The sequence below is a fragment of the Musca vetustissima genome, unplaced genomic scaffold (genome assembly GCF_032173495.1).
Source record: "Musca vetustissima isolate MV318-11 ecotype Yass unplaced genomic scaffold, APGP_CSIRO_Mvet_v1 utg6724, whole genome shotgun sequence".
Lineage (NCBI taxonomy): Eukaryota > Metazoa > Arthropoda > Insecta > Diptera > Muscidae > Musca > Musca vetustissima.
The window spans coordinates 501,380-515,769 of record NW_026885980.1 but is presented as its reverse complement, the minus strand read 5'-3'; the positions used below and the strand labels follow the sequence as shown (position 1 = coordinate 515,769).

Here is a 14,390-nt window from a genome sequence, read left to right as displayed (position 1 = left end):
TTGTGTGTGTCCTTTCCATATATATATACATACATATATAGAATCTTTCTGTCTGTCTGTGTGTTTGCTAACCGAATGTTTTAGTATATCTCATCATCTATAACTATTTTGTTTCGCTGTTTAGTTTTTTTTTTAATGAAGAAAACAAAAAAAAAATATGAACCAAAGTATGTCCATCCATCCAACCAACCAACCATCCAACATCCATTCAAACAGCCATTATGCAGCCCCACCCACCCTTCATTTATACTTAGAGCGCCTCTGAGAAGAGTGTTTGTTGTTATGCGATCTAAATGTGTTTCATTTTCCTTATTTGTTATCGTTGTTGATGTTGTTGTTGCTATTGCTGTTGCTGCTGATGTTTTTCCCTTTTATTCCTTTCCGCTTTTCAATTTTTTTCCTGTGGATATTAATGTTAATGCCTTTTTTCCAACTGGTTTTTATTTATTTCCGGTAAAATCGTTCTGTTCTTGATGCTGTTGTTGTTGTTGCTGCTGCTGTGATTATTGTTGTCCTATAGTGTTTTCTACTTGAGAAAACTTTCATTTCAAGTAGAGAGAAGGGTAAAATAAAAAACAACAAAAAAATAAATATTTGTGTATTCTCCGTTGTTGTATTACATTTCATTTGATTTTGTTGCTGCTACATCAGCTTCAGGTTGCTGCCTGCCAAGCAGTTCTTTTTGTTTGGCACGCAAAAAAAAATATATAAAATAAAACATTAATGCCACTGGCAGCAATGTGGGATGAAGGTAGAGATGTTTTTCAAATAGAAAACAACACACGCGAATAAAATAAAAGAAATCATATTTTTTATAAAAATTTTACATTCGAAACTAATATTGAAAAAAAAAATCTGCTAAAGGAAAAACATTTTTAAGCATTTCAAGAGAAATTTCATTAATTGTAGATTGATTTTTTTTATTAAAATTTGATTTTTTAATATATTTTCAAATTTTTTTAATTTAAGAAAATTAAAAAAAGATAAAATTTTTAATTTTTAATATATTTTCAATCAAAATTACAATGAAAACATTAACATTTCAAGAAAATTGCCATCAATTATATACTTAAGAAAATTAAAAAAAAACAAAATTTCAAGTGGAAATCTCATTTTTAATTTTTTATATATTCGGTTCCAAATGTTTACACGTTTCTCCGTAAGTGTATAGCTATCGTATGAACTAGGATAAAGCCAATCGGTGAAGATTTTCCTTATTTTTTAACATTTTTTCAAAAAATATTTTTTCAAAGGTCCGCCATTTTGTTATTTTTAGAGCGAAGTCAATAATCCTAGTTCATACGAGAGCCAGTCATGTACTCTTTCTAACACCGTTGGAATTTTCGGATGCCGATGTTCCAGTGAGGAGTTATCATGCCCGCCATCAAATAATGAAATTTCATCCATTTTTTAAAAACTCCTTCTATTATTAAAATTTTAATTTTTAATATATTTTGAAAAAAAAAATACCAATGAAAAAATTATTATGTTTATCATTAAAAAAGCATACATTTTCAATACTCCCAGAAAACATGTGGCAACGATATAATAGAACCAGTCTAAATTTGTTCTACTTGTATTAATTGACCTTTCCTTTAGGGTAAAAGTCAACATCGAGCTGATTTTCGGTTCGATATCTTTGACCTTCTTTGTTTGGTGCCGTGCCGAATAAAAAATATATCAAATTTATTTAAAATAGGTTCTTTTTAATCTGAATATAATAAAAAATATACTTAACATTTAAATTAAATTTAGGGGTAAATATTGAGAAAAATTCAAATATCTTTACACTGCCGTCTGAACTATAACATATTTTTTATGGGACCTTGTCATGTTTTCAACAATATGACTAAAAAAATCAAAAGAAAACTTATTTTATTTCAATAAAACTCTGCTTTTTTATAAAATTTCATTTTTATAAACTTTCCGATAGCAATTTGTTTTAAACCCCATCCCCACCGAGTTGGGGCATACCATTACCTCTTTTTATTACACTGTAGCTATTTAATTGATCATCACTGTAAAAGGGTATATAGTATTGATGATTATTGTTCGTGTTATTGTTGTTATTTATATTCCGATTACAGATTGAAATGTTGTTTTTCCATCTCTCACCCCTACCACCTCCTTTTCGATTAAAGTGTATTAACACAAGAAAAACAACAGTTAACAATTATTTATAGAAAACATGAAATCCCACCCCCTCCCCTGGCAAATCCATCACAAAAGAATAACAGCAACAACAACAACTATTCAATGATATATCTTTAATAGAACAAAATGTAAGATAGATGTAAACGGTACATCAGCAATATCATTGTCGTCTCGACACAGGTCCCATAGCCACGTTTTTCTCCCTTTAGGACTGTTTTTTTTTCTTTTTTTTGCCTTTTGTTTGATATATTACTATTTTTGTTGTTGATGTTGTTGTTATTGCTGGCATTTCGTGAACAACATCAGCGTATATCGGTAACATGTTTCTCATTTATTTAGATTTATACAAAAATAAAAGCATTCCCTATCATGCTGCCTTCATCTCTGTTAACTGTCGTTGTTGTTGTTTTTGTTTTGTGTGTCCCATATTAAATGGAACTTAGGGAAACCCTAGAAACCAATTGCTGCCACAACATTCCAACCGACCGACCTACCATTTGAAACACAAACAAGGTGTGTGTTAGTGTTGTCGTTGTTGCTTTTAACCTTATGAAATGGTAGCTAGCTACTCCCCAACCAAACGACACGACCCCCATCATCCCCTCCATCCGTCCCTCCCGCCATATCATAATGTCTGTGCCCTTTGCAAATAACTTTCAAGCGTTTGCTATTAATTTGCCAAGACGACGAAGGAGGCGCGCTGGAGAAGGACGGGACGCGCTGGGAAAAAAGGAACCTTGTTTTCATTGTAATAATTTTTTCTCATTTATTTCTTCGTTTTTCTTGCCTTCATTTTTCCATCATTTTTCATTTAGTTGTATTTTTAGACTATTTCAGCACTATTTGTTTGTGTTTGTATTTGTTTTTTGTATTCGTATTTGCCTTTGAACAACGTTTGTGCTCCATTGGCACAAGCGAATGCTGCCATTATTATTACTGCTCCCGTTGTTGCTGTACCATGTTCTCTGTGTATATGGACACAAATACTGCTACTACTACACCCACAGCTTTGACTACACTATTTTCAAATTCACTATTTCCACTCCCTTTTCTCCCACTCGGCACACACATTCACTCACACACACATTCACTCACACACACATTCACACACACACGTCCGCACACACAAATTAATAAAGGAAGAGTGCGTTTGTTAGGTATTTAAGATAGATGGGTTGTGGGCTATGCAGCAGCTTACAAATTTACAAAGCGCCCGTGTGTGTGTTTGTATGTATGTGTGTGAAAGTATGTATATTAAAGTATAGGTATTTGCAATTTATATGTTGTAAAGCTTTCATTGCTTAATTTAGAGTGCGGACCAGACTTATGGTAGCGGCTGCAGCAATACTTTGTATTGCCTCGTCTACCGCCCCAGCCCTGCCCCTATGTACTCCATTAAGCCTTTGCCTCTCCTGTTGTCTGTCTTACAGTTTCATTTAGAGTAGTTGTTTGTCTGTCGTTTTGTCTGCCAGATTCCAGCAGAATCCTTTCATTTTCGCATAGCAAAACTAAACTGCAAATGAAACGAAGTGAAAAAAACGGAAATATTTTCAATTTTACAAATGAGCAGAATACCTTGAAGTCGAAGCTGTTTCCTTTTTACTGCTGTTATTTTGGTTTTTGTGAGATTTCCCCCATTCGTTTTGCTTTCTTCTCTTAATTTAGTTCATTTGTTGTTCCCCCATTTTGTTTTCGTAGGTCCTAAACAGAGGAGCAACAGCATCAGAGAATCGAAATCAGAATCAGCAAAAAAAAAAACTATGGGAAAAACAGAGGAAATACTTCAATTGTTTATTATTTGTAATTTTTTTCTTATCATTTTCCTCATTTCTTGTGTTTACTACTACAGCAACAACAAGGACATCACACACACACAGATACAAATTAGAACAGCCAACATGAAAAGGCTTTATCTAAAAGAAGAGTGTCTGTCTGTGTGTGTGAGTCTGTAGTATTTGAATCGTATGCCTTGCCTAACTGTCTGTCTGTGTTTGTCGGTCTTTCGGCATCTTCTCTTTATAATTAATATAAATGTTATGTCTATGTGTATGTTGTTGTCTTTTGTGTGTGTGTATTTGTGTACGCCCATGTCTGTTTTTTGCCTATGTGCTTTTCTCTATGTAATTAAATTATTTTTATAACGTTTTCATTTAAAGGATAAAACCAAAAAAAAGGACATACTACTACTGCAACATGCAATTTTTCTTTATGTACGTGCCTGCGTGCATGTATGTGTGTGTGCCTTTTTTTTGTCATTGTGTGACCTATGAACTCCATGTATGATCTTTGCTTTTATACATATATATTTCTAAATTCTATACATACAAAAAATTATATGTTTGAACTATGTATTTTACATTTAAACTAATGAACAACAAAATGAAGAAGAAAAAAATGAACCGAATAAAAATGATAACTATCGGCAGACAATAATGAACAATCTTCAGACAAGAGAGAGGACCCTTTGTGTGTGAAATTTATTAAATTATATAAAAAATATCCTTTTGGTTTTGCAGTTCTTATTAAAATAATATTTTATATTTGTATTATTATTGTTGTTTTTTTTCCTTTTTTAATAACAAAAAAAGTAAAAATGAGGGAAGAAAGTGTTTGTTGTTAATTGAGACAAATTAAATATTGAATGTGTGTTATTAAATTTTGAAAAAAATATTAATTGAAAGTGCAAAAAAATATTAAGAAAGAAAAATTAAAAACGGTATTGTTATATTTTTTATACAAAATTTTTATGTATTAATTATTTAAAATTGTAATAATAATGTTTATGATAATATAATGATCACCCAACATATTTTCCAGATCCCATAGGAATTTCTTGTAGATGTTTTTAACGCTGCACCATTTACAATAAAGTCATGAATTAACATTAAAATCTCCAGAAGTTCCCAGACTATAAAAATTTACAGTTTTGAATTTTATTTTTAAAAAAATTAATTGGAACTATTTTTATTAATTTGAGCAGAATCTGTTACCAGAAGCTGTCTTCATTGAAAAAACTCAATATTCGATATACTGTTGTTCCATTCTCCTCCCAAGAATGGTATTGATGAACTTCGTCGCAGCCAACAAATTCAGTTTGCATTGAATTTCTCTTGAAATTTTCTGACGGACTTGTTATACGTCATGAATTATCATTAAAATCTCATGAAGTTCTCAGACTATAAAAATGTACAGTTTTGATTTTTATTTTAAAAAAATCAATTGGACCTGTATTATTTAATTTGAGGAGAATCGGTCATCATTATTCGATCTACTGGTGTTCCATCTGCAGAACAAATCTGGCAGATTATATTGCAGAATGTTGGTATTATATTGGTATTGAGACTCTTTGAACATTCGACCGATCCTAGATATTTTATTCGATGTTTGATCATTTGGAATTATTGAGTTTCGATTTAAAGTAAATCATTCGTTATGACAATTTCGGATAGATCTGAGTTTTCGTAGATTGGGTTCAACATTTCCACATCATCGAAGACGACTTTTCGAACAAACATTTTAGTTTTCATTATTTCCAATGTTCAGACCACATGTTTCCAAACATTGGCAATAACACATATAATACATTAACAACGTAATGCCCACGTTTCCAAAAATCTCAAATAATATTCGTGATTCACATTTCAGTGTTTTTTATTTTATTTATTTTTTTAATATTTGTTATTCTATTTTGCATATTGAGCATGGGAAAATAGAAATACAATAACATATTGATATCCATAAAAGTGATTGGATTACTTACCTTGATATTTTACATGACTGTTAACAAACAAAAAACAACACACATGCCAACAAAAAAACCAACATATATTGTAATTTATATAAATATTCAATATGAAAACTGAAGCCATAACAACAAACATTTTTCCCTCCTTCCTTTTTACTACTATTGACCCAGAAATGCATTTCTCAAATTCCAGAAACATTTATTTTGACCACATGATATGCAAACTATTGACTTTTTTAATTATTTTTTATTTGCTCTACGAAAATAAATATTACTTTTGATTTCAAAAACAAAAACTATAAAACTCTTGAATGTAATTGTAATTTCTTAGTAGCATCTACAAAGAAAGTATTTTATTTATTTTTATTTTTAAATAATTTAAAAAATTTTCTTTCAAATTTTTTCAATATTGACACAACAAATAAGTCTAGATAAACAATAAATAAATAATCCATGATTGAGAAAAAACAGCCAAAACATCTAAGCACAACACCAGTCATTGACTCCAACAACAAGAGCGGCGGGAATCGAATCAAACGATTAGAAGAAAATGGTCAAACAAATTTGTCGTTTGTTCCAACCAACCACCCAACCCGTCGCAACCATTTGTTATTTTAGTCCGGCTCATTCCGTTTCATTTCATATCTTTTGTTTGTTTATTTATTTGTTTAATTTATTTATTTACTTAACCGTAAATCGAAAAATAAAAGAAAATAAACCAAAAGAATTGAAGGCAGTTGTTGCACCCCATCAAAAACAGAGAACACCACCCAGCGCCACCTCAACAAATTGGAGGCAACGACGCATGAACTCAATCGGGTCGGATTTTGGGGAATGATTACCGCCCCGCCCTTGTTTAATTTTCGAAACGAAAAAAGGGAATAATCTGTGTGTCATTGATTTCGAGTATTTCTCTGTGAAAATCCCAATAAATAGACCCTAAAAGCAACAAGACCAGCAACAACAACAAATGTAAACAGCGAACACAACAACAAAAAAGTGTGAATTAAAAAGCCATTGACATTTGGGGTTTCTCGTCAGTGGCGTTGCTGGAGGTGTTGATGGATTAGTTGGGTTGTGATATTGTGGCAACACCCCAATCGTCCGTCCGCCTGTTCGCTTAGCTAAACAGGTAAACTAACAGTGGTTAGGAAATAAAAAAAAAATAATGGAATAATTGAAATCTAATTAGACCAACTTCGAATCAAATATATTAAATAAAACTAAAGTCCCTATTTTCGAATTATGAATGCAATAATTGGAAATAGGAATATCAAATAATATGTTGAAATGATTCAATCAATTTTATACTTGCCTGAAATAATTTCAAATTTACTCATTTTCTTATAACCAATTTCAAATGTTATGTATCAAAGTTAGGAAATTTTAATAATTAAAAATCAATATATTTCGATTTTTATATTTGAATTAAAAAATATATGAACTTCGACTAATGTGGATATAAAATAAAATAAAAAATATTTTTGTACGTATTTTGATTTTTTTCGAATAAAACGTTTGGTGTATAATCTAAATTAAAAAAAAAATGAAAATATTTTAAATTTTATTTAATATATTTCGAAATTCAATTTAAAATATTTTAAAATTAGTTTATTTATTCAAAGATTTCCCAATATTTCGCAATTATCAAAAGGTCGAAAAAACACTCAACATAAATATTTTTAAATTTAAAATAAATATTTCGATTTCCATGTGAAAGATATATTTTTTAATATCAAAATTTTCTAATTTCGAATGAAGCGTTTCCAATTTAGTATGTTATATATTTAATGATAATTTTATCATAATGACATGCTGGGTCATGTAGCTTATTATAAAAAAAAAATAATTCTTAACCATTTTCAAAAATTTAGTTATTTTGATAATAAATGTTAAAAAGTGAAATCAAAACATGGCTACCGAATATGCAAATGTTGTACAAAACGTTGATGATCCAGAAAAAGGGGACATTAATAGACACCAATGTAAACATCTTGATGAAAATTGTCCCACCCCTCCAAACGAAAAATAAAGTCATTAAATTTGACTGGCTTGTCGCTATTAGTTTCACATCAAGAAATGCCATAAATTCAATATGACGAGTTCAAATATTCAAAAAAAAAAAATTAAATAACATGGCCACCGGAGAGTTTTAATGGCGGTTTTATGTTAATGAGTCAACAACAACAACAACAATTTAATACATTGTTATCATTAATGACTCAATCAATGTGATCTTTGGCTTTAATACACTGGCCGGGTGAGTTTGACAATTTTCCAAAAGCCCCCAAAATAGCCTTTGGTCATGCCATTGGAATTAGAAATTTATAAAAAGTTTTCCCTTGTGGATTTGGGTCAATCATGACAATAACCTGTTTCCTATTTAGAAAATGGACATGTTTTTTGTTATTCAAATCAATGTTTGAGTTTGAAACTCAAAACAAAAGATACCCCCACGTTTATTTTATTGACCACCCACTGTAATGGTCCGTTAGTTAATTGATTGTGGAAGGAAATTCTGTTTTACATTCTTTTTTTGTAGTTGAGAGTTAAAAAAAAAAACAGAAAACTAAACCGCCACAATAATTTCCATTGGGGAAAATATGCGTTGCTGCTGTTGTTGTTGTTCAATACTTAGACTGGTTGTTGTTCTTGCTTTTAACAGAAACTTCAGTCCCAGCCCCAGCAATCATTTATATATTGTTTATTTGTTATTGTTGTCAATCTTGATGTTGGTTTTATTATTTTTATTATTCCATTTTATTATTGGTGTTGTTGTAGTAGTTGTCGCTGTTTACTCTAATTATTATAGACATTTGTTTTGTTTAAACACCATTGTTGTAATGCGAACGACATAACGACACCACAGCAAATCATCATCGTCGTGGTCGTGGTCGTCGCCGTCGTCATCGTTCGTCACCGACATCGTGATAATGATAATCATAATTTCTTCCTTACAATTTTTACAACATGGTTTTCCCTCAATACATATATATGTATGTATGTGTTAATGTATATTGATTTGTTTGTTTGTTTTTATGTGTATTGGTGTATGTAGTACGTACTCTCTACTATTTACTATTCATTTATGTCATTTACCAAACAGATACATGTTTATTATTCAAACATTCATTATCGCATTGAAATAATAAAAATAAAAAACAAAATAAATAAAATAATAAACCTCTTGCTGCGAGTCTTATGTTTTTCATCTTCAACATAAATTTTACCATAATTAATTAATAAAAAAACTACTATATGTATATCATCATCAGCAAAAAAATAATAAAAAAAATATTCATAGATGAATGCAAGTTGAATTGAATTTTGTTTTATTCTGTTGAATTTTTTCCATAGCTAAATTTATGATGAGAAAATAATGATGATGAGACAAAAAACAAAAACGAAAATAAAACAGAAATTGTTGTTTGATTTTAAGTATTTTTTCTCTCTATATATATTACTATATATTTTTTAATTAAGTTTTAATTTATTGAAATAACAATTTATTTTCATAACACTGATGTCAAGTATATTTGTGATTCAAAAATAATAACAACAACCAAAATCCACACAGAAAGACGATCCAAATCCTTAAAATGAAAAAATGTGTTTTTTTTATCACAAATATATTGACATTGTAAATATTTTTTAAATAAGTATTTTATATTTTATTTATCCAATTCTTTTTTTATTATGTATGTATTTTAAACATTTATCATTTTCAATTATATTGTAATAATCAGATTTTTAAGTTATTCTGTGTTCGTTCTATATGTTGTATGTTCGTTCTTTGTTCTATACCACTGAGAAATATTGTGCATTAATCTATTTCTTGTATTTGTGTCTTTGCTTTAAAAACTTTATGTCCCCCAGATTTTTGCAAAGGTCGTGAAACGTTACAGAATCTCTGCGATCAAATACCCGGTGATGCTTTGCTGTATTCCTTGTTTAGGGAAAGTGCTGAACCCGTTAAATGTCCACTAAAAGGTAATGAAATTAATTAAAAATCATTTTTTTATTTTTATTAACATTACTATTTTATTTTGAATTGTCGTCTAGGTCCCTTTGTGTTTACCTACAATCGTGGTAATGGTGAATGCAAAAGTCCCGTTTCAAATATTGAAAGCTGTACCGAAGATAGCCGTTTGCTATTAAGTTTCCAGGCCTGTCCAGATGTTGTGGGGACAGAGAGTACAGGTATGTAGAACGATTTAACGATTGATTCGAAATTATTTTTCCATTGCTTTTCATTTATATTATCTTTCGAAATTTTCAGTTGAAGAGCTAACCTGTCTGGCCACATGGAAAGATGGCAATTCCCGTTATTTAGTGGGTCTAGTGTCACATCACCATGCCATATCGAATGAAGAGCGTTATAGGTGTTTTGTCTATGAGAAAATTTCATCATTAATGGGTAAGAATAATTTTCGAATTAGATATTTTGAATTCTGAATTGTTAAATACAAGAGCAAAGTTCCATCGTAATAATATGAATGATCGAATCGTACGTAAATATAAATATTCATTTGGTTTTAAGCAACCCCATGTTATATTGAACTAAATCCGTTTCCGAAAATGTTTAGTCGATTTACAAATATACGTCCTGGTTACAAATATACGTCCTTTTTAGCCCATTTACAAAGAAAATATTATGAGCTAAAAAAATCAAATAATCCCAGAAAACTATAATTTTCCGGAAATATGACAACTTTGTCAAACAGTCCAAAATATTAAAGGATAGTCGATGTTCTAATCTATTATTTTCCATTCGAAGCATTGATGTATCGCCACGCATTAAAAAGTTATGAAGAGTTCAAGATAACTTTGATTTTTTACATATTTTCATATGAAATATAGGGTCGAAATCTTCTTCAATTTAATTAATATTTTTGTTATGCGAATTATTTTCTACGCTTTAATATGACACCAATTTCGTAGACATACGATATTCCATTCAAATATAGGGTCGAAATCTTCTTCAATTTAATTAATATTTTTGTTATGCGAATTATTTTCTACGCTTTAATATGACACCAATTTCGTAGACATACGATATTCCATTCAAAAAAAGTTATACGATTTGTAAGCTGGGTTTGAAAACTGATTTACATGATTGGAATCATGCCCATCAATAGATGGCGCTCAGTTATATTTGTCATAAAAACCATATTAACTTGAAAAGGTACATATTCCCAATATCAATGATTTTGGGACTTGATGCATTCTATTCCTCATGTCACAGAAGTTTTAGTCTGCTCTCCTATATGGATTTAGTTTTTTTTAACAATTATTATTTATAATAACATTTTTCATTTACCCTTCAACAGATATGGGTCACTTTGGCGGACCAAGTATGTCAACATCTAAAGATGCCGAATATAAATTAGCTCAATCGGGTGATGCAACATGTAATGGTTTGGATAGTGCAGAGGTAAATGTCATTAGCCCCACATCTAACATTATTTACACAGTTATAATATTTCGACATTTATTTTTACCATAGGTGGGTTCACGAATTATGTCGCTACGCAAACCCCCTGTCACGGAACGTTGTGATTTCCCAGCGTGGTTTAAAGGGCCACGACATTGGCATGTTCTAATGGGTAATGCGGTCTATAACTACCACACAAAGTAAGTTCCGAAGTGAAGCATGTAAATAGAATTATACTAATAACAAATTTATGTGTGTCTCTCTCCCTCCCAGTGATGGTTCCATACACATTATTAAACCCAACGGCTATATGGATACAAGGGCATTGTGTGAACAAATTAATAAACAAACGGCCACGGAAATGATGTCAGTGGTACATTACACCACCGGATGGTAAGTGTTTGAACAATTTTTTATCTCATTAATGGAATTTTATATGAATTGAACAAACAATTATTTTTTGTTTCAGCCAATCTGGTTTTATGTGTATGATGTTCTATCGTCGTGATACTCACATTATTGAAATTCAAACTGGTAAACCTGCCTCGCGTTTGGAAGATGCCTGTGCTCCGGATCATTTTGATATTAATAAGACACCCTATATAACTCTATTGGGTATGTAACATATTGCTAAACATCATAATACAATATGTATAATATTATTAATTGTTTTCCAATTCCAGCCTCAAATCCTGATCCTCAAATTTGTCCCATGGAAGGTCTGTACACCTTAAGAGGTGCCATTGGCCCACCATATATGACCACCAGACATAAACGCAATCACAACAATAAAGTACATGGCATTCACAATCATCATCATCAGTATGAAAGTAACGAACGGGGGTTCTTGCACAGAAGGTTAGTTAAGGCATTCAATTTTCTCCTATGTATATCCATACTTACAATGTTGTTTTTTACCTTCTTCCAGCCGACACGCCTCCTTAAGTTTCCGCAACTCAAATCCTAACGAACGTAATGCCTGGCATTCAAATACACGTGGTCTACCTGGTCGTTCCCGTCGTGATGCATCCAGTACCACAACCCAACCGACTATCTCTTCAACATTGAATAGTAGTCAGGAGACATTGCCGGGTTCGTCGTCTGCTTCCGCCTCACCCAAAGATGTAACCACCCAGGAGATTTTGGTTGTGGGCAATAGCACCAATGTCGGTTTTGTCCAAGATCCCGATAGTGATACTAGATTAAGAAGTAGACGTAATGTTCCTGAATGCGTAACAAATTATAAGGCCACACGTCAGCTGTGGATAGGTTGTACCGAACCGAATGTCATCGATGTTCGACCATTGTGTAATGATGAAGGCGATGAAGGTGAGTGATGAAAAGAAAATGAAAAACCAAATCTAAAAATGAGAAAGTGTTTAAAAATATCAAAGAAGATCAGGAACGAACTCATAGACCAAGAAAGTAAATTGAAAAAAAGTTTTCCGATTTTATGTAAATTATGCATCAAACACCTTATGTTTGTTCGGCTGACTAGATTTTGCAAAACGTACCGAATTTAATTGAATACAGATTACATAAAAATGCAATATATACCTTCGTCTGATTTAATGTAAATGCTGTACCAAAAACCCATAATTTTCCGATTGCCACGAAATGTAGCATAGCGTAGTGAATTGAATCTAGAATGGCATGCATCAAGTTTGATCCAAATCGGTTGAGATTAAGTCCTGTCCGATTTTATTGGAGGGTGCACCGAAAACCCCACACAATAAAAATTTACATGAAAATTTTCATAACGTATTGAATTACGCAATATGGTCTGACAATTTAGACAGTATGGACTTTGGACCTTATCATCCCGAGTTTCATTTATTATGTTTATTATTATATTTATTATTTATTCAAATTCCAGAATATTCATGTCATGGTTCGTGGACTGAAAATGGTACAGTTTATATAATCGCTCGACACAAGGGAACGAAACATGGAGTTTGTATTAGTTACCGGCCAACAGATGGCACCAATGCCAAACTGGTAGTGGGCGATGCCTGTTATAGAGGGACCCAGAAACCACCAGAACATCATTTGGAAGCCAATTTATCGGTGTTTGGTAAGTTTGCATAACAAATTGTTGATAATGGAAAATTTTTATAATAATTCAATTCATTTGTTTTACAGGTAAATGTGGTGAGACGGGAAATACATCAGCCTCCATACACATTTTCAGTTGGTTACATTTAATGTCGGCAGCTGTAATAACCGCACTATTAAGTCAATTCACAATAACCAGATGATTTCATAACTAATAAGAATGCCAGGAAGAATATGCAGTTTGAAAATATAACAAAACGAGAGACATTGCTTTAAAACTCCTTAAAGAATTAACACAACAACAACAACAACTGAAACGAAAAATAATATTTGATATAAGAAGAAAACAAAATTGTCTATATATATAGTTAGACTAGATTCGAATTCAAACCTAAGGCAAATATCACATGTTACAATACAACAACAACAGCATCTACAAAATTAAAGATTTTTTCTTAAGAAAAAAAAACACATTTTTCAAGAACAAACTAAAAATTAAAATAAACTGCACCTCAATACATAAAACTGTATTTTGTTTTATGTATTATTCTTTTCATTCAAAAGAATTTTTAAACATAACAAAAAAAAACAAATTAATAAAAACCAACTAAAATTTCACATAATTATAAAATGTATATAATGCATAGAATTTGCTAATAATAATTATGATAAAAACAAGAATATAGGAATTAAAAAGAAAATGTTAAACAATATTTGCATTTAAGTTGAAATTTTCTACTTTGTGTTTTTTATATATATAAATGTCACATAAACTAAAACTGAAAAATATAATAACTTTATAAGTAAAATGATTAAAATATAAATATTAAATGTTGTATACTCTGCCGCTCTATTCTTCCCTCACTTGATGCAGCAAACAAGTAAAGTGATTGTAAATACAAAGAATAAAAGTAAAGAAAACAAAATTGAAATTGCTTCACGTTTTCTTTTGCCTCTTTCTTATTTTTAATGTGTAAATAAAAAATAAATATATGGTTTTTC

The 14,390-nt window shown here is 30.8% G+C and overlaps 1 protein-coding gene across 1 annotated transcript in view; it reads left to right on the top strand.

Annotated features, from left to right (window-relative positions):
* Window positions 1–13,591, top strand: part of LOC133333366 (uncharacterized) — a 93,215-nt gene extending 79,624 nt beyond the window's left edge. Inside the window, exons 6-16 of the mRNA XM_061541677.1 lie at window positions 9,776–9,889; window positions 9,962–10,099; window positions 10,179–10,316; window positions 11,230–11,333; window positions 11,406–11,533; window positions 11,607–11,726; window positions 11,803–11,948; window positions 12,017–12,191; window positions 12,262–12,662; window positions 13,210–13,407; window positions 13,476–13,591. Coding sequence (XP_061397661.1) covers window positions 9,776–9,889; window positions 9,962–10,099; window positions 10,179–10,316; window positions 11,230–11,333; window positions 11,406–11,533; window positions 11,607–11,726; window positions 11,803–11,948; window positions 12,017–12,191; window positions 12,262–12,662; window positions 13,210–13,407; window positions 13,476–13,591 — 1,778 coding nt within the window. The remainder of the gene's footprint in view (window positions 1–9,775; window positions 9,890–9,961; window positions 10,100–10,178; window positions 10,317–11,229; window positions 11,334–11,405; window positions 11,534–11,606; window positions 11,727–11,802; window positions 11,949–12,016; window positions 12,192–12,261; window positions 12,663–13,209; window positions 13,408–13,475) is intronic.
* Window positions 13,592–14,390: the final 799 nt, after the last annotated feature.